This window comes from Stegostoma tigrinum, chromosome 6, assembly GCF_030684315.1.
Source record: "Stegostoma tigrinum isolate sSteTig4 chromosome 6, sSteTig4.hap1, whole genome shotgun sequence".
NCBI lineage: Eukaryota > Metazoa > Chordata > Chondrichthyes > Orectolobiformes > Stegostomatidae > Stegostoma > Stegostoma tigrinum.
This window is the reverse complement of record NC_081359.1, coordinates 96,890,907-96,916,419: the sequence shown is the minus strand read 5'-3', so window position 1 is coordinate 96,916,419 and position 25,513 is coordinate 96,890,907. Positions and strand designations below refer to the sequence as shown.

The following is a 25,513-nucleotide window of genomic DNA, read 5'->3' as shown; positions in this document are numbered from 1 at the left end:
AGAGAGTTGGTGATGCAGCTAGTAGTTATATGCTGATGGTGTTTCATTGTTTTTCTGCAGCTGGAATTGGTTTATTTCTAATAAATAATTATTCTCATTAAGCACAGAAACCCAGCCTGTACTTTCTGTCAACCTGTAGCTAAAACTGCAATTTGTGAACTTCACCTGCTTTTTAAAACCGCCAACAGTTATGATGACTCTGGAATAGTGGGGCTTAATTTCCAGTTCACTACCCCAGTGAGGAGCATCACAGTGAGGAGCAAACATGAGGCGTCTGGGCAGAGAAAACAGGAAGAACCCATTCTCACTCAGAAAAGGATCAAGGACCAGAGGGCACAGTTTAAAAACAGTATGGATCGTCAAGATCTTTTTGCCAGGATAGTGGAATCCAAAACTAGATGGCATAGGCATAAAGTGAGTGGGGAAAGGCTTAAAAAGTCTTAAAAAGGCCCTAAGGGGCAACTTTTTTACACAGAGGTTATTGTGTGTATAGAATGAGCTGCCTGAGGAAGTGGTGTAGGCTGGTACAATTATAACATTTAAAAGGTACCATGTTCGGTAACGAACCGGAAGGTTTTAGAAGGAAATGGGCTAAATGCTGGCAAACAAGACTTAATTATTTTAGGATACTTGTCAGCAGGGACGTGTTGGATCACAGGGTCTGTTTCTGTGCAGTATAGCTCTATGGCTTCTAAATGTTTTGCCAAAGAGACAGGCAAGTAGTCAAGTAGTTAGGCCTTTGAAATATGGTGGAGGCTGATTCAATTGAGTTATTTAAGAGGGCACCAGATGATTAGCAGCAACGTTGTGCAATGTTACAGTGAAAAAGGCAGGAGACTGGCACCAGTTCCAGAAGCTGAAAGCACTAGCTCACTTGAGAGGGCCAAATGGCCTGTAATTGACATCGTAACAGTTCTGTGATCCTGTGGAGAGGCTGAGATTGTATTCCTTATCTCATCAAAGGTAACTGGGTGATTGAATTAATGCAGTTAAAATTACACAACTGTTTTGTCAGAATAGAAAAGAAGGCAACGTTTTCATTCGTAGAAAAGGTGGGAACCAGAGGAACTGGATTAAAATAATTGCAAAAGTAACCAGGTAGGAATGCTTTTTTCACAAGTAGCTGGTGCAGGCCTGAATACAAGGGACGAGGCCAGTAATCTCATGCTGTTGTATAATAGTCTGAAAAGTTCTGATAGGGTTAATGCTTGACTCAGTGCAGTAAAGTGTGTCCCGCTGTGATGAGTTCATGAGGACGTGGAGTGAAGTAGGAACTCCTAGGGGAACAGCCCTTAAGCTAGCCTGTACTTGTTTCAAACTTTTGTATCTTCTGTCAGATTGAAAAAGGTGGGAGAGATTATAGCTGGAGTTGGAGGGGTCTTTGATTATGTTGGCTGCTTTCCTGAGGCAGCAAGAGGTATAGATAGTCAATGGGAGGAAGGCTGGTTTTCATGATGGACCGGCTACATTCACAACTCTGTAATTTCTTGTGGTTTTGGGCAGAGCAGTGATATGATGCATCTGGATGGGATGTTTTCTCTGGTACATCTATAAAATTTGGTATGAGTTGTATTGCTCCATTTCAATCCCAGAAAGACCCATTACAAATGAAATTTCAAAACCTAGGTGCAGGGCTAAGGTTGTAAAGATCGGTTGAGAAGACAAGACAAATCTAGCAGCAGTTATTACCTGAAGTCAAACTCACCTTTCTGATGTAGATTAGAGGAGTAGGGATGCAACGAGTTCAATAGGCTTGAAGTCCTGGAAAAGCCTTTAGTTTTAGTTCCTTTGTTTTAGGCAGTTGTATTACTATGAATAATGATGGCTCAGTTGGGAGCTTTCGCAGTTTTGCGATGCAAAGTGATGCCAACAATGTTAATTCAATTCCCTTACTGGCTGGGATTACTGTGAAGGATTCTCCTCCTCAATCTCTCCTCTTGCCAGAGGTGTGGTGACACTTAGGTTAAAACACCACCCAGTCATATCTCTCGAATGAGACCCAATGGTCCAGTAGAACTGTGGAGACTTTACGTTTAACTTTACAAGTGGTGATCTTGTGATGTAGTATTATTCTAGCCTTGGAGTTTTGTGTTTGAGTCCAATGCCAGGACTTGTGTGTGGAAGCTGTGATTAGGATGTAGTCATGGTGGTTGGTTGTCAGCCTATATGTCCATCCACCCTGACTGCTCAGCCATTCTGTAGAGGCAGTGACAAGCCATGGCAGGATTTCTACTTGTAAGTGTGGACCAAACTAATGAGGACATTGCCAACCTTAAGAAACAAGGGTGTGGGAAAAGACACGCAGATGTTGGTAATGAAAGATCATTGCAGTCTACTTAACCTTCTCATTTTGTTGTTCCCCTCCCCAGAGCTGAAGCATGAGATTCATGTTTGGAGACTCACAGCTCAGCGCATTAATCCTGCCAGTCGAGAGGAGACAGCAGTGAAGTGCCTACTCATGCAGAAGGTGCTCAATCTGGAGAACATGCTCCGGAAAAAGCTTAGGACTTTTCAAAGGTTAGCTTTTTTTTATTTAGCACCGCTGTTTAAGCTTTGTTGGTGAAGCTGTGGAATTGCAAATAAATTATAGTCCATGTAATGCTTGATTACTTATCCTCACATGGGGTTCCCACTGGGACTCTTTTTAACTTCAGGAGGCCTATCAACTTGAAGTGACTTTTTGGATGACTTTACTGATTTACATTTGAATACAACTGATTTATGCTCCATTTACAATCTCTGCTCTGTAGCTCTCACTGCAATTTGTCCGATGTCTGCTAGCTGTGTTATGTTTCACACTGATTTAATTTTCATCAACTTGTGTGTTATGGTCGCAAGGAAGAAGAGTTGGCACACACCAGCTGGCATTGTTTATGAACTACATCGAGGCTCTGTTTATGAAATCTTTTGGACGTGACTAATTTGTTTGGGATAACCAAAATGTAAAACTATTTCAACAATTTTTCAATTTGGAGCAGTGTTTGTCCCAGAAACTGCAACTCCCATTTTTAAAAAAAATCATTGTTGAGATGTGAGCTTTGCTGGACAGATGAGCAATAATTACTAGTTCCTAAGTGCCCTTGAGAAGGTGTCAGAGATAATGGGAACTGCAGATGCTGGAGAATTCCAAGATAATCAAATGTGAGGCTGGATGAACACAGCAGGCCAAGCAGCATCTCAGGAGCACAAAAGCTGATGTTTCGGGCCTAGACCCTTCATCAGATGAAGGGTCCAGCTCTGATGAAGGGTCTAGGCCCGAAACGTCAGCTTTTGTGCTCCTGAGATGCTGCTTGGCCTGCTGTGTTCATCCAGCCTCACATTTGATTATCTATGCCCTTGAGAAGGTGTTGTCTATTGAATTGCTGCAGTTCTTAAGGTGTAGGTGGACCCACAGTGTTGTTTGGAAAGGTGTTCCAGGATTTTGACCCAGTGATAGTGAAGGAACGGTGATGTAGTCTCAAGTCAAGATGGTGTGTGGCTTGGATGGGAACATGCTGGTGCTGATGCTTCCATGCATCTGCTACCCTTGTTCCTCAAGATGGTCAAGGTCATGAGTTTTGGAAGATGTTGTAAAAAGGAGTTTTGGTGGGCCTGAATGCCGCTGATTATCCAAGTATACAGTTCAAAGTGTGATCGTTATTTCATCTGTTTGAAACAATAATAATCTACTAATGCAGGCAGCCTGTTTGCCTTTGGGAGATGTCCTGGAAAAGACAGTTTCATTTGTTACACAATGCTCAAGAATTCAACAAATTTACATTTGTACAGCTCTCTCATTTTAAAAAAAAATCAATCTCAGCACTTAGCAAAGACCAATGAGATGAAGACGGAGTGAGAGAAGAAATAATTGGTGGGGTTTGAGCACAGGGAGTGTTTTTTGAGCCAGACAGAAGTGCCTGTTAATAAGAAAAGGGGAACAGTGCAAAAGGAAGACACACAACATGAATTAGGGTGAGACTTCCAGAGAGAATAGTGGATAATACTTCTGGTTCCGACAATGGAGAAGCAAGAAACAAGCAATGATCCACAGTGAAAACAATAGGGTGAAAAGCAAAAGAATTGCAGATGCTGTAAATTAGAAACAAAAACAGAAATTGCTGGAAAGGCTCAGCAGGTCTGGCAGCATCTGTGAAGAGAAATCAGAGTTAACATTTCAGGTCGAGTGACCCTTCTGAAAAGAATGGAGACTGGCGCAGACAGCCAGAAAAAGTGGTGAAAGTTTAGGGAGGAGGTTGAAATGAGGTTGAGAGCCTCAACATCTTGCTGGTACACCCAGAGAGGCAGGAAAGTAGAGAGAGAGGTTAAATGTGACGGGTAGAGGAACTGTAACACGAAGCATTAGTAAATGTTACGCTAACGGCTAGAGTCCATCATCAATCATGTCAGACCAGATGAAACTAGGACCCATGGGAAGAAGATTTGAAGGAAAATGTGCTTAACCATATCTCTGTAAGTTGTGTACATAATTAATAAATGTTCCTTACCTTGCCCAACTTGGTTTTCAACCCTAATGTGATAAAAGCAACCAGAACCCAATGTGACATTTATACAGAGCAGGCCATTGAGTCATCAGATCTCCTCTGCCATTCAATGAAGTCACTACTGGTCTCAATCCTACCTACTGTCAGCTCAGTACTCCCTATTACCCTTAGCATTTAAAGAAACCTGTTCATTTCTGATTTAAGATTAATAATCCAGGGAGCAACTACGTAAGAGTCCTTGTGTAGGATTAAGCTCAGAGTCCAAAGTTCTGGATTAGCAAGAATGTTAGAAGCCAGACACATCAAACATCAGGCTGTAATGTTGTCAATGAGTGGATAGAGGTTTCAGCAGGCCTAGCAGTGTTAAACATAGGAATATAGGAAATTTACAAACCAAAAAAGTCACACATGATGGCAGGAGACAATTCTCATCCACAGGCAGTAACCATGAACAGAAAGCCAGAGCTCATAACAGAAAGGAAATTCCAGACAATTCATTCTGGGCTTTTTAAATCCAAAATATACTTTGTTCATAAAATTTGTAAGAGTACATTTCAAAAACATTTTGACTTGGAAATTACAGAAGTTGCAGTAAATTTCAACGTGTCTCCATATGCACGTTCTGTTCTTTGGTGTCTCAATACAGCTGTGATACTTTTTGTACTTACTATATAAATTTTATGTTGGGCACACAGCTCTAATGCAAGGCATTTCAAATGGGAAAGTTGCAGAAAGCACAGCAGAAGTACATTTCTTCCATGCACTATGCTCTTCCCTCAGGTGCCTCAATGCAGTTTCAATACACTTGATGTTCTCAGTACAAGTTCATTTTCAGGCATACAGTACTAGGGGTTCAACAAATGGCAGCTCCTCAATATCCTTGGCTAAAACTCCTTGGGCAATGAAAACCACACCAGGAGATCACAGGGATGACATGTCGGACATAGCCAGAGTCTTTCACTCATTGTAACTATCATTCCTGCAGCTCACCACAGCAGTTAGTTGCAATCAGGTTCAGGAAGCCAGCGTGATGTTTTTTGCTTTCCTTTTCCTCCCCATTAAACTGAGGCATTGATGCTAAGCAGAAGATTCTGAATAATCACCCTGGTTATCATCTAACTAGTCATGGACTGGGATTTGAACCTGCACCCTTCTGGTGGGTGTTGCTTAATGCTCCACCATGTGGTGCTTTTAGATACCAAGCCATCAGACTTTCAACTATGCTTTAATTGTATCATCAAAGGGAATCTGAGATTCTTAAATCATTAACTCGAAAGGAGCAAACTGGTTTCAAAGGAAGCAACCTCGTCTTACAGACACAGAATTGAATTCTCCAGAATTTTGGCTCGGTGTCAATTTCAGGAAGTTTCATGCAGGGTTTCCCTCTGTGAGCGCCGGAGACTTTACTCTCATATTTTTCCACTGTGTACCTTATTAACAATGCAGCCTGACTCCATGGCAACATTCTGGCACAATCTTGCAGCCAGCAGAGGTGGAGATGATCATTGGGTGCTGGAATGTTGCAGGGATCATGTTGCGAGCTTCGTATTTAAACCCTAGCTGTACACAACTTCAAACTATGCAAGATAACAAAGTGTGGAGCTGGATGAACACAGCAGATCAAGTAGCATCTTAGGAGCACAAAAGCCGACGTTTCAGGCCGAGACCCTTCATCAGAAAAGGGGGATGGCATGAGGATTTTGAAATAAATAGGGAGAGAGTGGGAGGCGGACTGAAGATGGATAGAGGAGAAGATAGGTGGAGAGGAGAGTATAGGTGGGGAGGTAGGGAGGGGATAGGTCAGTCCGGGGAGGACGGACAGGTCAAGGGGGCAGGATAAGGTTAGTAGGTAGGAAATGGAGGTGCGGCTTGAGGTGGGAGGAGGGGATAGGTGAGAGGAAGGACAGGTTAGGGAGGTGGGGACGAGCTGGGATGGTTTTGGGATGCAGTGGGGGGAGGGGAGATTTTGAAGCTGGTGAAATCCACATTGATACCATTGGGCTGCAGCGTTCCCAAGTGGAATATGAGTTGCTGTTCATGCAACCTATGGGTGGCATCATTGTAGCACTGTAGGAGGCCCATGATGGACATGTCGTCTGAGGAATGGGAGGGGGAGTTAAAATGGTTCGCGACTGGAAGGTAAAGGTGTTTATTGCAAACTGAGCGGAGGTGTTCCACAAACGGTCTGCAAGCCTCCGCTTGGTTTCCCCAATGTAGAGGAAGCCACACCGGGTACAGTGGATGCAGTATACCACATTGGCGGATGTGCAGGTGGACATCTGCTTGATGTGGAACGTCATCTTTGGGCCTGGGATAGGGGTGAGGGAGGAGGTGTGGGGGCAGGTGTAGCACTTCCTGTGGTTGCAGGGGAAAGTGCTGGGTGTGGAGGGGTTGGAGGGGAGTGTGGAGCGGACAAGGGAGTCGCGGAGAGGGTGGTCTCTCCGGAAGGCAGACAAGGGTGGGGATGGAAAAATGTCTTTCGTGGTGGGGTCGGATTGTAGATGGTGGAAGTGTCGGAGGATGATGCGTTGTATCCGAAGTTTGGTGGTGTGGTATGTGAGGAAGAGGGGGATTCTCTTTTGGTGGTAATTGCGAGGGCGGGGTGTGAGCGATGAGCTGCGGGAAATGCGGGAGACACGGTTGAGGGCACTCTCGACCATTGCGGGGGGGATTTTGCTGTCCTTGAAGAACAAGGACATCTGGGATGTGCGGGAGTGGAATGCCTCATCCTGGGAGCAGATGTGGTCGAGGCAGAAGAATTGGGAATAGGGGATGGAATTTTTGCAGGAAGTTGGGTGGGAGGAGGTGTATTCTAAGTAGCTGTGGGAGTCGGTGAGCTTGAATGGACATGAGTTTCTAGGTGGTTGCCTGAGATGGAGACAGAGAGGTCCAGGAAGGTGAGGGATGTGTTGGAGATGTTCCAGGTGAACTTAAGGTTGTGGTGGGAGGTGTTGGTGAAATGGACGAACTGTTTGAGCTCGTCTTGGGAGCAAGAGGCGGCGCCGATACAGTCATCAACGTAATGGAGGACGAGGTGGGGTTTGGGGCCTTTGTAGGTGCGGAAGAGTGACTGTTCCACGTAACCTGCAAAAAGGCAGGCATAGCTTGGGCCCATGCGGGTACCCATGGCCACCCCCTTCGTCTGTAGGAAGTGGGAGGAATTGAAAGAGAAATTGTTGAGGGTGAGGGCGGGTTCGGCTAGGTGGATGAGGGTGCTGTTGGAGGGGGACTATCGGGTCTGTGGGACAGGAAGAAGCGGAGAGCCTTTAGGCCATCTGCATGGGGAGTACAGGTGTATAGGGACTGGACGTCCATGGTGAAAATGAGATGTTGGGGACCGGGGAATTGGAAGTTCTGGAGGAGGTGGAGGGCGTGGGTGGTGTCACGGACGTAGGTGGGGAGTTCCTGGACCAAAGGGGAGAAAATGGAGTCCAGATAGGTGGAGGTGAGTTCGGAGGGCAGGAGCAGGCGGAGGCAATAGGTCGACCAGGGTAGGTGGGTTTGTGGATTTTGGGAAGGAGATAGAAGCGGGCGGTGTGGGATTGGGGAACAATGAGGTTGGAGGCTGTGGGTGGGAGGTCACCTGAGGTGATGAGGTTGTGAATGCCAGGGACTGTCCTGAGCATGCCAATGTACAATTCCATCTGGCATGGTTGAGAGAGGTAAGTTGGCACCCTGCTTTGCCAGCAGCAGCCTGGAGACCTTCATGGACGGTGTGGTGCAGAGGAAGGACGGGTCTCTCCCAAGGCTGACAAAGAGAGACCACCGCACCAGATGCTGTCAGACCACCCGGGCCAGTGTGTTGCCCGCAGTCTGGAGGAATGCACTGAAATGCCACTAAGGTCTGTACTCTGCCAGGGTAAGTGCAACCATCTTCTCCACTACTGCACCACCTCCCATCAATGCACATGGTCTCCCACTGTTCAATGATCAACATCAATGCTGTTAGTAATCTCCACTGCAACAATCGCAGCATTTATCCATACACGCTTTGTGAACAATTCAGAGACTGATTATATTTAATTTCTGTCCTTTTGGACTTCCCACTTATTTCTGTTTTGTGTATTCCACTTTAATTCTTCTTGCATTTAGTCATTTAACAAACTCATTCGGCTAACTAGGGCTAGACTGATTAACTTGGCTCATTACAAAATCAGAGCTCATTTGGATCCAGGAGAAAGGTGTCTGCAAGCGAAGGGATTTAAAAATAATTAATCTTGTTGCAATCAACCAATTGGGCAGGTGAATAAAGAAGGGGAGGCAGTTCATCACTCCTCCCCTGGAGGATTTGGATTTTGGGTATTCTATCTGGAGCCCTAGTGAACTGGGGAGCCTTGCTCAGGGCCTGGACATGAGAATATCTGGGTTGCCTGTTTTGGAGAGGTAAGCTACCTTTTTGATCTCATCCTGGAACACAGTTGCGCAAGTTAGGGTGTACCTTGGGAGAGGTCAAGTGTCCTTTGGAATCATTTGAGGATGGCACAGTGGCTCTGGTTAGCTCGAAGTATCAGAGACCTGGCTTCGATTCCACCCTCCAGTGACAGTCTGTGTGGAGTTTGCACGTTCTCCCTGTGTCTGTGCGGGTTTCCTCTGGGTGCTCCGGCTTCTTCCCATAGCCCAAAGGTATGCAGGCTAGGTGGATTGGCCATGCTAAGTTGCCTAGAATATTCAGGAATATGCAGGCAATGTAGATTGGCCATGGTAAATGTCAGGTTATGGGGATTGGGTTGGGGAATTGGGTCTAGGTGGGATGCTCTTCAGAGGGTCATTATGGCTTCTATGGGCTGAATGTCCTTTTTCTGCACTGTAGGATTCTATGTTTAACTTCAGGAAAAGAAATCCCAAAAAGAAATGAGTACCACTGTTGTGCCTTGCTAAAAGTAGACGTTAATGTGCATAAACTCAATTCTCAAACTCATTACTGCTGTCAGAAGCTCCCATCAAAGAAACCTGTAAAATATGTCCAGAGAATGGTGTCAGAAGGATGTGCCAAAAGCACCTATCGAAACATGCTGTCAAGGCATTTAAAATGCCTGCAATTTAAATCTTTGAAACAAATTACCAGTGAGTTTATGAAACAGTTGATCACCATTTGGCCAGCTTTTTATTTAGTTTTGTTTTCCTGAATTCAAATTTCATCATCTGCTTTGGTTGGTTTCAGATGCATCTCCCCAAAACATTATACTGAATTCTGGATTACTAGTCCAGTAATAGTACAACCACACCACAGCCTCCACTGATAGTGGCCATAGGTGAACTCCTTGAGGGACTAAGGCCGGTCTCTCTAAATATTTTAGGGTGGAATTCTACTGTGGATTAAATTCCCAACCATTCCACATGCTTTATTCCCATCATTTGATCTGGGTTTAGACAAGCAGGAATGGTTGAGGTCTAATCTTTGTGTTGACACCTTGTGCTGTAGTCGTGAGTTACACTTTGTTCTGGATTTAAGATGAACATCCTCAGAATTCTGAGTTGCTAGTCCTTTCTCCTATAGGTGATGTTTTCTGTCTTCAGTGGAATTAAGAAGGGTGAAATCGAAAAGTAAAGCTGCAGAATGTTATTGAAATCCTCCCTTAATTGAGTTACATCCAAAAAAGTGAAACAAATTTAGTTCTAGGTGCATTTGAACATTAAGTGTGAAATGTAAAAAATCAGTTTGTTATTGTCTCACTTGTGAAATGCTGCAGAGTACAATATTCCTGAGAATACTGTCTGCTTGTTTATTGCCTTATTTCATGTTGAACTTACAACTGTAGCATTTGGATTTATTGATGTCCTTTTCTATGTTTTAGACAAATTTCACACGATGACAAAAACTGGGAAACTATCATTCAGGAACTGCAGAAAACAGTAAGGAAGTTTTAAATGTTTAAAAAATAAACCTCCATCTGTTATATATGCAACTTAAAGCTAGTCTGACAAATTCTATGTTTTAGCTATTTCTGCCTGATGATTGCTGAAATTTATGGAAAATAGTTGATTAACACCTAAAAATACTGAACATGGAAACCCTTCTGCATTGCTAGTGAATCTGATTTTTTTTTAAAGAAAGATTACAATAAATTAAAAACTGAATGAACTGGAGATGCTGCAAATCAGAGACAAAAAGAGATTGCTGGAAAAGCTCAGCAGGTCTGGCAGTTTCTGTGGAGAGAAATCAGAGTTAACGTTTCAGGTCAAGTGACCCTTCCTTAGTTCCAAATTAATAAGGCTGGCACTTTTGTTTTGTGAATTGGAAAAGAATGTTAGCCACTTTTTAAAACTCAAGATGGTACAACTGTGACATCAACAACCCCTCTCAATGTGCCTGTTACACTCTGAAGGCTCTGAAAACCCAAACTTTGTGACTTTCATTCCTATTCATTGAAATCCTTGGTGGTGCTTTCCACAGTAGACTTTTATCCTTAAGTAGATTAAAAAGCAAATAAACAACTGGGACATTTTTCACTACAGAGTAGGAGGTTGAGCGGTGACCTTACTGAGGCTTATAAAATCATGATGCTGCAGATGAGATGAATGACGAGGATATTTTCCATAGGGTGGGGGAGTTCAAAACTGGGGACATCTTTTTCAGGTGAGAGCAGAAAGATTTAAAAGGACTCGAGGGGCAGTTTTTTTTTGAGTGCTGCATGTGTGGAATGAACAACCAGAAGAAGTGGTGGACGAGGGTACAGTTAGAATGTTTAAAAGACATTTGGGTAAGTACATGAATAGGAGAGGTTTGGTGAGACCTGGGTCAAGTGCAGGCAGCTGGGACTACTTTAGTTTGGGAACATGGTTGGCATGGACTGGTGGGGCTGAAGGATCTGTTTGTGTTGTATGACTCTGACTCTAAGAATGTAGCTGAAACTGAGTAGGGGTAGAGTTTTAATCGATAGGACTAAATCTTCATTTAGTTCAAGCAGTATTTTCTGAATTCTACTGTTAAGCCTGAAGCTGCTTCACTGCTTAGGTAGAAGTGACTTTCTTGTGGAGTAAGAGCCAATTAAAGCAAGAAGAGAAATCAGTTATTGAGCCCTAGAGCCCATTTTGCCATTCAGCTGGATCAGATCTGATCTGAATTTTAACTGTTTGCCCAGCTTTTCTCCATTGTCTTTAACATCCAGCCCAAGCAAAAGTCAGTCTTGTATTTAGCATTTTCAATTGGCCCAGTGCCTGCAGCTAGTTTGGGAAGTTCTTTCAGATTGCCACTATATTTGTGTGGACAAAGTGCTTCCTAATTCCGCTACTAATGGCCCAGCTCTAAGATTTTCTTTGTATTCTAGATTGTCTCATAAGAATAAATAGCTTCTGTGTACCAAACTGAGACAATCTCTGTTGCATGGTGGATATAAGACAACTTGGGAATTTGAAGTGGCATGCAGGTTGTATGGAGCATGGGCAGCAGTGCAGGGCAGGGGAGGGTGCTAGGTGAGGGGTAGAGGGTCTAGCGCACCATTGTTCTGCTGTTCACACATTCTGATCACTTAATCTGCGCTATCAACATCCTTCCTTCCCAAGTACACCACCCACCTTACACCATACCACAGCATAAATGCTGCCCCCCTCCAAACTTCATGTTAGCTCTGATAAAGAGTCATCTGGACTTGACCCGTTGGCTTGCTGTGTCTTTGTGGTTGCTGCCCGATCCACTGTGATCTGCAGCATTTTTTGTTTTTAAAAGTTTTCAACTGAGAAATGCCCTTCAAACAACCCAACTCCATCTTAGCCTGTCTTCCTGGCTGCCTCTGAGCTGCATCAGGAAGAACAGACCCAATTTGACATGACTGTGGCTCCAAACTGGATTTGTTTCCGTGGATACATGAGTCTGCCAAACCAGGAGATTTCTTTGCCTGACCTTCTAACCACTAGGGTGAGAATCCAGCCGCAGATCCAGCTGGAACAGCACTTTGACTCAGTGGTTAACACTGCTGCCTCACAGCACTAGGTATTTTGGGTGACTGGAGTTTGCATGTTTTCTTTATGTTGGCGCGAGTTTCCTCTGGGCGTTTGGGTTTCCTCCCACGGTGCAAAGATGTGCAGGTTGGGTGGACTGGCAATGCCAAAAATTGCCCCATAGTGTCCAGGCAGGTGTAAGTTTGGTGGCTTAGCTGTGGGCTGTGGGTCGGTGGGATGCTGTTTGGACAGTTGATGCAGACTTGATGGGCTGAGTGGCGCCTCGCTGCCCTGTAGGAATTCTACGATTAACTCCAGGAAAACACAACAAAAAGAAATTAATGCTACAAGAACAAAAGCATGAGATGATTAAGCATTCAAGCTAATGGTCAAGTTGTCCTTGCTCGTGCTACTTAATGTTGCTGTGTGGCTATTAGAGGCCAGACCATTGAGAAGAAATGAGATCTATTAGAGAGATAAAACAGATTGATAAAACAGAAATATCTTACAGTAATACAAAAAATCATGCAATAAAATGGAGGCCAAAGTCTGTTTACAATCCATGGCCATTATAAAATTTTCGTATTAGAAATGATCAAAAATTGATTTTTAACTTGTCAAAACTTTGTGAACAATCATTGATTGTAGTGTGGACCTGTGACTGAATTACTCTGCCATTTTTCCTTCTGTGCACAGAAATCAAGATTTGATAATGTCACTTGATTTTTTTTCTTTTCTGTCCCATTGATTTTATGAGGAAGCTGCAATTTTTACACAATTTTTTTTTTTATTGATTATATCTTTGCAGCACAGGATAATGGACAAAGCCCTCCTGGTTAAATGCTCAATAGTTTTGGGATTTGTTATCTTCATGTTCTTTCTCAACTCGTTTGTTCCCAGAATTCATCTTGATCTCGGTAAGTAAGTCTTATTAGTGATGGTGCAGGCAGCCAGATCCACATCTAATATCCTCCTGCTAATCCCATATCCATCTCTTTTATATCTCACTGACCTTTGCTTCATCTCTGGATCCCACGTGTTTCCAACTTGCATTGTTTGCAGCCTCTTAATGTCTGAAGCTGGCATCATCTTTTTTTCAGGTACTATCTACACATGTACCCACTCACGCTCCCAAAAAAGCTTCTGCCATTTTGCTTAGTTCAACAAAAAACCCCTTCCAGATCCTGCAACTCTGTACTATAGTACCTTCGGTGTTTTCAGTTCATTTTTCTGTTCTTTATGTTGATAAATTTAGACACGAACATTCATTAGACAACCATTCTCAAATGTGAGCGTGCATCATAAGCAGATCTACAGTGGTGATTTTCCAGCTTTTACCACCTTTAATAACGGCTCCATCTCTTATTTTGACTAGTTTCTTTATCATCTTCAGCATCTCTCCATTTCATATTACCTAATGTGCCTGCTGTTTTCTATCAGTCAATCTATTGTAACTAGCGTAATTTGTTTTGGCCTTACTTTGCTTCCAAATAATAAAAATAGGGCTGAAAATTCATAACACACAGAATTTGGCTGCAAGCAATCTTTGGTATTAACTGCATTGGAATTGGTGGGGCCAGGGGCTGGACACTGAATTTAGATATTCTCAGTAGCTGCCAGCAAAGCCCAGGGGTGGGGTACAGACCCCTAATGGTTTCAGGCTGGCAGGTGTAGGGAGAGATGATTGGGCTGGTGCCTCTTCAGGAAGAAGTTACAAGGCTTGTTTGGCTCTCTTTAGAAAGCTTTCGCAAAATAAAAACGTCAACTTTCGGATAGGGGTCAAGATCGCACTCCCAGCCTCCATCATTTGGTTGGTGCTCTGAGCCAATCAGATCATCGTACAAACTCGATCAGGATGTAGGATCTGCTAGCCTGAGATTGACTCAAATGTGTATGGACTGAACCAGAGTGGATAAAGGGCCAATCTCTGCACTTTAGCTGATTGGAGAATTCCAATGCTAATTTACATGGGGGACATGGAGTATTGTATGTGCAGGTACTTCAAATTTATGTCAATTAGGTGGGATGGTCTGAGGCTCTCCTGGGTGACATGGACACAGTTTCCAGAGGCATAATGCCTTAGGCCATGTAACTACCTTGTTTAGGGGTTATAAACTGGGCCTAGGTAATTCCGATGGGAACCCACCAGAATCCAGGTATTTTCTTTGCAGTATCAGGAGATGCTGAATGCAGTTGGTGCTCTGAGTGCTGTTTTTAATCAAAATTGAACTATTTTCCTTGTTCATCGCTCCTACTTTGTGTTATTTTCCACCTTCACCAATATGAGGTGCTGGCTAAGGGCTGCTTCAATTATTCACTCCTCATACGTCTTTGATCTGCCTAACCGTTTGTGACAGAGGATACAACATCATAGACTAGCCGCAGAAGAGGCACTGTTCTTAGATTCTCCATTCTCGTGAACTTCCTCTGAACCCACTCCAACGCCAGTCCATCCCTCCTGTGATATGGGGCCCAAAGCCGCACACAACACTCCAAATGTGGCCTGACCAGGACCTTCTAAAGCTTCCATAGTACATTTGTTTTTATATTCATGTCTTCTCAAAATAAATGCCAACATTGCATTTGCCTTCCTGACTACTGACTCAACATGCAATTTTACCTTGAGAGAATCCTGGACTAGAACTCCCAAGTCTCTTTGCAGTTCAGACTTCTGAATTTTCTCCCCATTTAGAAACTAGCCCATGCACTTTGGTAAGAATAGTAAAAGCATGACCTCACATTTTCCCATGTTCCATCTGCCACTTCTTTGCCTACTCTCTAACCTGCCCAAGTCCTTCTGCAGCCTTGCCACCTCCTCAATGCTCTCCATCCCGCCACCTATCTTTGTATCATCTGCAAACTTAGCCAGAATGCCCACAGTTCCTTCACCTAGATCATTAACGTATAAACTGAAAAGTTGTGGTCCCAACACTGACCCCTGTGGAACACCACTTGTCACCGGCTGCCATCCTGAGAGACCCTTTTATCCCCACTCTCTGCTTTCTGCCAGACAGCCAACTTTCTGTCCACGCTAGCACCTTGCCTCTCACACCATGGGCCCCTATCTTACTCAGCAGCCTCCATGCGGCATCTTTTCAAAGGCCTTGTTCCAATACATTGCAATGCTCTGAAATGTCATGCCTGAACATATGGAGCAAGAAGATTCTGTAGTATCTTAGAAAAGGAAATGTTTACAGGGCCATCGGGAGAGGAATAAATTGGTAGCTCTTTCAGAGGGCTGACATTGGTATGGCCTCTTTCTGTGCTGTACAATTATGCAAGTCTTTTTCCTAGTACTCCTCTTAAAGAAAGTTCACAACCTGTGGTTGACTTAGGCCCCTGTAAAGTCTGCACTGACTTGTTGCTTAGAATGTTAACACATTACAGGGAGAGCAGCCCAGTTCTTGCAGTTGGCTGCAGAAGAGCCTGAAGCAGAGAGCTAACTTTGGACACAGTCTTGGAGCAGGGGCTTCTAATGGAAAATAAAGCAAGAACTGGCACTTGCATAGTGTCTGAAATATTCTCAAAACATCCCAAAGTGCTATGCAACCAAATGGGTAACTTTTGAAATGTGAGGGCAACTTGTGTCATTGAGTGGAGTGTAGAGTCTTGCTCAAAGCCTGGATGTGTTTTTTCTGCCCCTCAATTCCTGCCCCAAGCTGGAAGTCTGTCTATTTGACAGATTGACATGTTGGCCAGTTGGGTGGGGAATGTGTTGGAATGGAGCATGCCTGTAGACTGAAAGGTTTCAGCTGTTACTGGAGTTGGGGGTGGGGGTGAGTTCTGAACCTGAAACCCTGGGCCTGTGTTTTTTATGGGATGGGGGGGGAAGGGGTGGTGCAGGAGGGGTGTTATTCTTGGATGATATTTGAGTCCATTGGGATCTGCCCATCTTAATTTAAGAGTTTTTGCATGGTGTGGGCTCTACTGGGCTGGTGGGGTTAGGGATAGAATGGGGAGTCAGTTGGAAGCTCCTATGCTTCTCTTGGCCCACAAGGAATGTTGTAAAGAGAAATACCTTCTTCCCAAAGCTTCCTTTGGTTGTTGGGCTCCCTGGGACCTAGCCGGCCCAACCTGGACTAAATTTAAGACAACCAGGCTCATTATTACATTTGAATTCACAAACGATCTCCTGGGTTGACTACTTGTTTCATGTCACATCTTCATTCAATCTAGATGTGCATCAGTGGCAATTTGGGTTGGGATTCGAATTTTAAAGTTTTAACATCCCTCCCTGCTCCAACCACTTGAACTAAAACTTCAAGCTAGCAGTAACCACAGCAACTATTTTATTGAAATGAATCATAGACTGACTGAACAGAAGTAAAAAAAAATAGTTATAGTTGGATTTGAGCTTGCTCGGTGCCTCGTCACCACATACAACGCAGCCAGAATTTGGGAGGGTAATTTCAAATAATCCTCTTTGCTTTGCCTGTAGTTATTGTTGCTTTAATCTTCTGCAAGAAGCTTAACATCGTTCAGGTCAAAGCAGTCCACTTGATTGGCACCACTTTTACAAACATCCACTCCCTCCACCACCGATGCTCAGTAGCAGCAGTGTGTACTGTCTACAAGATGCACTGTAGAAATTCACCAAAGAGCCTTATACAGCACCTTCCAAACTCTCAACAACTTCCATCTAGGAGGACAAGGGCAGCAGAACGACAGGAACACCACCACCTCCAAGCCACTCAACATCCTGACTTGGAAATATATTATTCCTCCGTTGTGTCTGGGTCAAAATCCTGGAATTCCCTCCCTAAGTGCATTGTGGGTCTACCTACAGCACATGGACTGCAGCGGTTCAAGAAAGCAGCTCACTACCGCCTCCCCAAGGACACCAGGGGAGGGGCAACAAATGCTGACCCAGCCAAATGACTGGGTTGCACAAGCACATTGAAAAAAAAGTTGATTATATACCTGTCAGATTCCACACAGCTTCTCTTACAAGCAGGACTTCACAAAACAAAGTGAAATGAAAAACCATAAAGGCATTAAACATACATTTCAAATGCTCTACAGTTCTTTTGATTTTTCTCTTTCCCTCTCTCTCTTGCACTGATGCTTTGAATTTCACAAGGTCACCTGTGTTAATTGCCATGTGTGTTGAACTGCAGCAGTGCTGCAAAATCGCTTGTGAATTGACAATGTTTGTCACTAAATTCAAACACGGTAAACTAGTCACTTCGATAACTAGCTTCTGCCTAACGTTAAATCACCATGGGTCATTCTAAAAGGCCAGGCCGTGGCATTCTGTGAAAGAATCCTATTTCCAGAAGATTGCCATTCTTTTGAGATTCCAGAGAGCAAGATTAAACTTTGAAATAGAAAATGGGGGGGGGAGAACTGCTGCTGCATATTTAAGCTAAATTCAAAAATACAATAAAACTGAGACAGAATGCTCTCTGCTATATTTTTAATGTTGTGTTTCAAAGGGATTGGAACTTGCTGCTGATAGCTATTAAATTGGAATCAGCATGATATCGCTGTAGCATGCCTTCAAGTTTCTTATCAATGTCACAGCTATTAAATGTAATTGGGTATTTTCTAAAATGCTAAAGTTCCCAGATGTCTTTGATAACTTAGTTGGTAAATATATATATCTAGTCTGGTACTTGGCTATGAGCTGTAAACTTAGAATTCCGTGCTGTGATAATGACAAGTTTTGCAAGTATTTTCAGTGATAACGTTATAATGATTAGCCCTTAGGGTTATGTCAACAAACATTGATTGAACAACCACAATAGATTTAAAGAACAGACGATTTAAATGACATATTACCTTGACATTTTTACATACCTGATCTGTTACATCTTCACAGCACTGCAATTGGAACACATACTATTGTTGAGTCTGTTCCTGGAGTGAAAATCAAATCTTCTTGTCTTGTGCACTGGGTTTACGTTGCTCAGCCAATTTGTAATTTCAACTTGTTACAGAGGTGGTAGGAACTGCAAATGCTGGACAATCTGAGATAATAAGGTGTAGAGCTGGATGAACACAGCAGGCCAAGCAGCATCAAAGGAGCAGGAAGACTGACATTTCGGGCCTGGACCCTTCTTCAGAAATGGGTCTAGGCCCGAAACATCAGCCTTACTGCTCCTCTGATGCTGCTTGGCCTGCTGTGTTCATCCAGCTCTAAACTTTGTTATCTCTGTAATTTCAACTTGTTCATTTCATGCTTCATCCTCTCTTCCCAATTAGTAAACAATGGGATCTTCTGAAAATTGTAAAGGGGCCTTTTGGGTCAGGGTCCTGTCTGCCATTTTTAAAGGTTCTGGGAGTCTCCCCAAAAATCCAACACATTCGGTCACTTGGGATCAAATGTTTGATCAAAGGTTTGAAGCCTTGTTTACAATTCCTCCATGATATTCTTTTATTTCTGTAATCATCTTCAGCCCAATAAGCATCTGAGAAATCTGTTAGCATTTATACTGGCCAGTTTTGATTGCTGCACCATTCATGATTTTGCCTTCAGCTAGCTATGTTCTAAATTCTGGAGTTCCTCCCTAGACTGCTCCATGTCTCTAAACCTTCTTCCTCTTTTAAGATGTTCATTTAAAACCTGCATTTTTTTAAAAATAATTCATTCAAGAGACATGGGCTTCAGACTATGCCAGCATTTATTATCCATCCCCATTTGCCATGGAATTGAATGGCATGCTAGCCATTTCAGAGGCCAGTTATAAGTCAACCACATTGCTGTGGGTCTGGAGTCACATATAGGCCAGACTGGGTAAATAAAGCAGATTTAATTCACCAATGAACATTACTTCTCTTTCACCAAACTTTTGGTCATCTGGACAAATAGACCTTTACGTGGCTTAGCATGAAATGAGGTTTTAAATCACTTTTGTGAAGAGTGTTGGGGTGTTTTATTTTATTAAACAAATATAATTTGTTGAGACTCAGTGCCAGATTCAAAAGCTGCTTGCCAATTCTAAATAACAAAGTATGGAGCTGGATGAACACAGCAGGCCAAGCAGCATCTTAGGGGCACAAAAGCTGACGTTTTGGGCCTAGACCCTTCATCAGGCTTTTCTGATGAAGGGTCTAGGCCCGAAACATCAGCTTTTGTGCCCCTAAGATGCTGCTTGGCCTACTGTGTTCATTCAGCTCCGCACTTTATTATCTCCGGATTATCCAGCATCTGCAGTTTTCATTGTCTCTTCTAAATCTTTGTCAATCTAAGCCTTATAAAGCTCCTTACATTTCCCAGTCTCTTTCAATTCCAAGTAATCATGCTGGGGATCACTTGAACTCATTTTGTTAGGCACGCACAAAGGGATCAAAAATCCCTTGGGATCTGCATTGGTTTGATGGGTTCTAAGATGGTTGATGGGTCCAGGATACCATTTACAAGCTGAGCAACTCGTGGGACAGGGGATGCTTGGAGGGACGGACAGGTGAGTTGCTAGCATGTTAGTGCATGTACTCAGACAACTCCAGTTCATCAATAAATATTCCCAATGAAGCCACTCAAAGTGGTTTGGTGCTCTCTCTGTTTTGTTTGATCCTAAGCTGAGGATTCTCATAATCAGCCGTTCTATCTATTCAGGGTCACTTTGATAGGCCTAAAACCTTTCTGTTGCTCTCCCAGAAATCCCCTGCTTATAACCATGCTCTGAGGAGAGTGGCTATTTTGGGGGTGGGGTTGAGAGGGGATGGTTGTGTCCAACATAATTCCTAAATTATCTCAACCCTCAATCTGCCGTTCCCATTATCTCTGATCACAATTTTAACCTCACTTTGAAGCCTCTTTTGGGATGCCTAACCTGAAGAAGTTACCCTCCACCCTCTGGACCAATCTCAGGGGATCTCTCTCCCACTGCAACTCTCTTGTCATCTCGTCGGCCTTGAAACTGCTCGACCATGCCCTGAAGCAAACCAGGTACCACAGCCACATCACCTTCCTCAGCACCTGCCTACGGAACCAGATCATCCCCAATGGATTACAGTCCACATTCAAGCCTTCCCAATTTGGCCCCATCTGTGACCATACCTACGTCCAGAACATCGAGACCCTTCATCCCTGCCTCCCTAACCTGTTCTTCCTCTCTCCTATCCCCCTCCTCCCACCTCAACCACACCTCCATTTCCTACCTACTAACCTCCACCCGCCCCCATTGACCTGTCCGTCCTCCCCGGACTGACCTATCCTCGCCCTATCTCCCCACTTATAATCTCCTCTCCACCTATCTTCTCTATCCATCTTCAGTCCGCCTCCCCCTCTCTTCCTATTTGTTTCAGAACCCGCTCCCCATCCCCCTTTTCTGATGAAGGGCTTAGGCCCGAAACATCAGCTTTTGTGCTCCTAAGGTGCTGCTTAGCCTGCTGTGTTCATCCAGCTTCACACTTTGTTATCTCTATCCTTTACTATCTGTCTTATTCTTCAGTGAGATTTTTCAGTTAAAAAGGTTCAGAACATTCAAGCAAGAAGCATATAAGCAATAGAACAGTTGCAAAGCCTACAAAGTAAAGTTTGAAAAACCCTATATTTTTGCTATCTAGTTTATTCTTGTTATGATTAAAACAAAGTCTGCATATCTGACCACATAATGAAACCAACCCAAAAGAAACCTCTGTCAATAACTTGCATGCAAGTCAGGATTGAATATAAATTTAGCTGCTAAGTATTTGAAAGATGAAGACTTGTTGAATCAAATATAGATTGAACTGTTTCAAAGCTATTAAACCAAGTGCAGGTAATTCCACCGAATTTGGGCCAGAGAATTTTTTAATAAAAAGCCAGATAGTTTTGGAGCTGTAGTTGGGATCTAATTACACTGATCTGCAATGAGTGATTGGAAGGGGTATTCTGAAGGAACATTTGGAGACCAGAAGTGTATTCTGGTTACGCTTGAAATAACAGTTCCAAATTCATTGGATTACATATTGTGGTGGGGACAGACCTTTGCAAGGAGAGCCAATCAGGAAATCAGCAGACTCCGTTTTATACAAAGCAAATGCCAGTCTGTGCTGGAACCAGACTACTGGGGCAACAGCCTTTTTAAAGTTCTGAAGAAGGGCCACTGGACCCAAAATGTTAGCTCTGCTTTCTGTCCACAAACGCTGCCAGACCTGCCGAGTTTCTCTAGCAATTTCTGTTTTCTATTTCAGCTTTTTAAAAATTGAGTACCCAAAACTTTTATTCTTTCATGCTACATCCAGCAACATACACTTGCATTTACATAGCCCCTTTAACATGTTAAAGTTTCCCAAGATGTTTTCACAAGGATGTCATCAAACAGGACTAGATTTGGAGCTGCATAAGCATATACTTAGACAGGTGACTGAAGGTTTCATGAAAGAGGTAGGCTTTACAAACTATCTTAAAGGAAGACTGAGAGGTAGACAGGTAAAATGGTTTTTTAATGGAGAAAATTGGAGAACTTAGAACCTAGGAATTAACCAAGGCTCATTCAAAAGCACTTTCCAAAACCGCAACCTGTGCCATCATTTCACCAAAGCTGCTGAGACAGCACTTTCCCAACTTACATCCACTACTATTTAGAAGGACAAAGTCAGTGAAAATATATGGCCTATTGTACAATAGGATCCCCACAGTAGAGGGAAATTGAGAAACAAATACATTGGGGAGATCTCAGACATATGTAAGCATAATGAGGTTGTAATATGGGGGGATTTTAGTTTTCCAAACATTGACTGGGGTTACCATAGTGTTAAAGGTTTAGATGGTGACGAATTTGTTATGTGTTCAAGAAGATTTTCTTTATCAGTATGTGGATGCTCCTACTGGGGAAGGAGCAAAACTAGACCTTCTTCTGGGTAATTGGGAAGAGTGGGTGACTGAAGTAAAAGTGGGCATCACTTTGGGTCTTGTGATCATAATTCTATTAATTTCAAAATAATTAGATGAAAGGATAAGCCTTCCATAAACGCTAAATTATTTAATTGGAGTTAGGCAAATTTAATGGCATAAGACAAGAACTTTCAAAAGTTGATTTGAGTAGATTGTTTGTAGGTAAAAGGACATCTGACAAGTAGGAGGCTTTTGAGTGTGATGAGAGTTCAGAGGCATTTTGTTCCTGTTAGAGTGAATGGTAAGGCTGGTAAAATTAAGAAACAGTGGATGAACGAAGAAGTTGAGGTTCCAGTCAAGAATAAGAGAATTTTATTTTAGATGTAGACAACTTGGTTCAATTGAATCTCTTAATCAACATAAAGAGTGTAGGGGAATTCTTAAAAGAGAAATCAGGAAGGCAAAGAGGGTATATGAGATAACATTGGCAGATAATGTTAAGGATAATCAAGAAAGATTCTACAAATACATTAAGAACAAGAGGGTAACTCGGGAGAGGATAGGTCCTCTTGAAGATCAAGGAGGTCATCTTTGTGTTAACTCCCAGGAGATGAGAGAGATACTAAATAAATATTTTGTCAGTTTTTACTGTGGCGAAAGAAATGGAGTTTAGGGACTGCATAGAAATAAACTTTGATGTTTTTAAAACAGTTCACATTACAGAAGTGGAAGTTCTTAAAGGAAAGACAATCACTGATCCCTGCTTTACATATAACTAGAAATTATTTATTTAACCCTAACAATGAGCAAATTAACAGAATTACTAACAAACTGACATATTTCCCCCCCCTTGACCACTACTTCCTAACTGAACTACATTCTAATAGAATGCTGTTCAAATAAACACAAGTCCCACTTATATAAACCCAATTAATAAGGCAACAATAAAATAAAAATTAATCTCTCCAATATCACACAGAATGTGCCTCCTGGAAAGTTCCGTCTTTTCTGTTCATCATGAAGGCTGGGAGAGGTACAACGAGCAGTCCTCATTCATCATCTGGTGGAGATAGACAGACAGAATAAAATGTCAGAAAGCAAGGTCTAGGGCTGGATGAACACAGCAGACCACGCAGCATCAGAGAAGCAGGAAGGCTGATGTTTCGGGCCGAGATGAAGAAGGGTCTCGGCTGAAATGTTAGCTTTCCTGCTCCTCTAATGCTGCTTAGCCTGCTGTGTTCATCCAGCCCTACACCTTGTTATCTCAGATTCATCAACATCTGCAGTTCCTACCATTTCAGGATAAAATATCATCTCTTGCAGGTTTAACACTGCTGTAGAAGATACTGAAGCATTTCAGGATAACTTAGCAACTTATGCGTTCTTTGAATTGTCAAAGGTCAACTGATGGTGGATGGCTCAAAAAGATATGGCTCATGCTTGTTCCCAACCTGATGGCTATTGTAAGAGACTTAACCACTCAGTGCTCTGATGGCCAGGCTGGCTGAAACCTTAAGGACTACCTAACTCTATTTGCAGGCCTTGTCAGAGTCCAGTCTCACTGATGGCTGCTTTATCTTGAATGGTCAGTGGGATCTGCCATGCATAGATATTTGAAACTAGGATCAACTGAAGGTCTCATGCATACAATCAGATGGAAAGGCTCTTGTGGTGTAGTGGTAATGCCCTGCCATCTGAGCCAGGAGGTCTGGCTTCAAGTCCCACTTGCTTCAGTGCTGTGTAATAACATTTCTGAACAGGATTATTAGAAAATATCTGCAATCAGATGGATAACAACACATTTCTTCAGCAACAGTGAAAGTAAACAGCTCCAAAGTAACAAGTCCACATATCCCTTGGACTAAATAAGTGCTTCCAGCCACATTTTCAACAGAAGATTCCAGGACATCCAAACATTCTTCCTAGAAGCCACTTTCAGTTAGCAGGTGTTTTCTGACATCTCAGACCCAGCAATGCCTTTCTCTGTCTTGCTTTCTTGGATGGCCTTCCTGGTCAATATCCTTATCCTCATTTTCTTCTTCATCCTCAGAAAATTCCCCCGTCCTACTGTATCCAAGACCACTCCACTGTGTCCGTTCTAATTATGCAAGATACTGCATGATGCAATGATCTGGGATACACCTCTAGGCAATACTACAAGTCCCTGCTGGAGTGGTCTAGGCACTGAAACCTCATCTCAGAGGCCCGTTCCACAATGGCCCTGGTTGAAGCATAAGCAGTGTTGTTTCAGTCTGAGGAATTCATAGCAGCGTTGTGAGCTATGTGTGGAGGGGAAACCCTTGTCTCCCAGCAGCTACCCCCTTATGGCCCTTGGATGGAGGCAAGAACTGAGTTCGCTGGTCTATAAGCATCTTGATAGCTTCCCGGACCTTGAGAATAGACCTTCAAGACATGGGATCAATAGTAACATACAGTTTGAACACTGCGGGATTAGAAGCCTTTTCAGTTGAGCAAATCTGTAGGTTTATGGTAGGATGCTGCCAAAGTAGCCTGTGTGCAGTCTATACATCCTGTACCTAGAGGAAGCCAGCGATAGTGGTCTATTCTTGATCATCAGTAAAGTGATGGAAAGTGTCATCAACGGTACTATCAAACAGCACCAGTATGTCCCCAAGGATTATTTATTTATTAGCAACTTGGATAATGGTATAGAAAGTCATATATCCAATTTTGCTGATGACACAAAATTAGGTGGCATTGTCAACAGTGTAGATAATAGATTACAATTACAAAGGGATATTAATAATAAGCGAATGGACAAAACTGTGGCATATTGAATTTAATGTAAGCAAGTGTGAGGTTATCCATTTAGAGAGTCGTAGAATCATAAAATCATACAGCATGGAAACAGACCCTTCAGTCCAACTAGTCCATGCTGAATATAATCCCAAACTAAACTAATCTGACCTGCCTGCTCATGGCCCATATCCCTCCAAAACTTTGCTATTCATATATCCATCCAAATGTCTTTTAAATGTTGCAATTTTACTGGGATCCACTACTTCCTCAGGAGGTTCATTCCACACGTGAACCACCCTCTGTGTCAATATATGCCACATGCCTTTTTTGAATCTCTTTCCTCTTGCTTTAAAAATGTGCCCCCGGTCTTAAAATTTCCCATCTTAGGGAAAAGAGCACTACCATTAACTCTATCTATTCCTTTCATTATTTTATAAACTTCTGCCAGGTCACCTCTCAGCCTCCTATGTGCCAGTTTAAAAAAGCCCCAAACTGTTCAGCCTTTCTTATAACTCAAACCTTCCATACCTGGCAAATCTCTTACCAGGAACCCTCTCCAGCTTAATAATATCCTTCCTATAACTGGGTAACCAGAACTGGACACACTACTCTAGAAGAGGATTCTCTAGTG

At 43.0% G+C, this 25,513-nt stretch overlaps 1 protein-coding gene across 1 annotated transcript in view; it reads left to right on the top strand.

Annotated features, from left to right (window-relative positions):
• oca2 (oculocutaneous albinism II) overlaps window positions 1-25,513 on the top strand; it is a 468,272-nt gene that overhangs the window by 297,365 nt on the left and 145,394 nt on the right. The window contains exons 16-18 of the mRNA XM_048532874.2: window positions 2,370-2,517; window positions 10,277-10,334; window positions 13,168-13,276. Coding sequence (XP_048388831.2) covers window positions 2,370-2,517; window positions 10,277-10,334; window positions 13,168-13,276 — 315 coding nt within the window. The remainder of the gene's footprint in view (window positions 1-2,369; window positions 2,518-10,276; window positions 10,335-13,167; window positions 13,277-25,513) is intronic.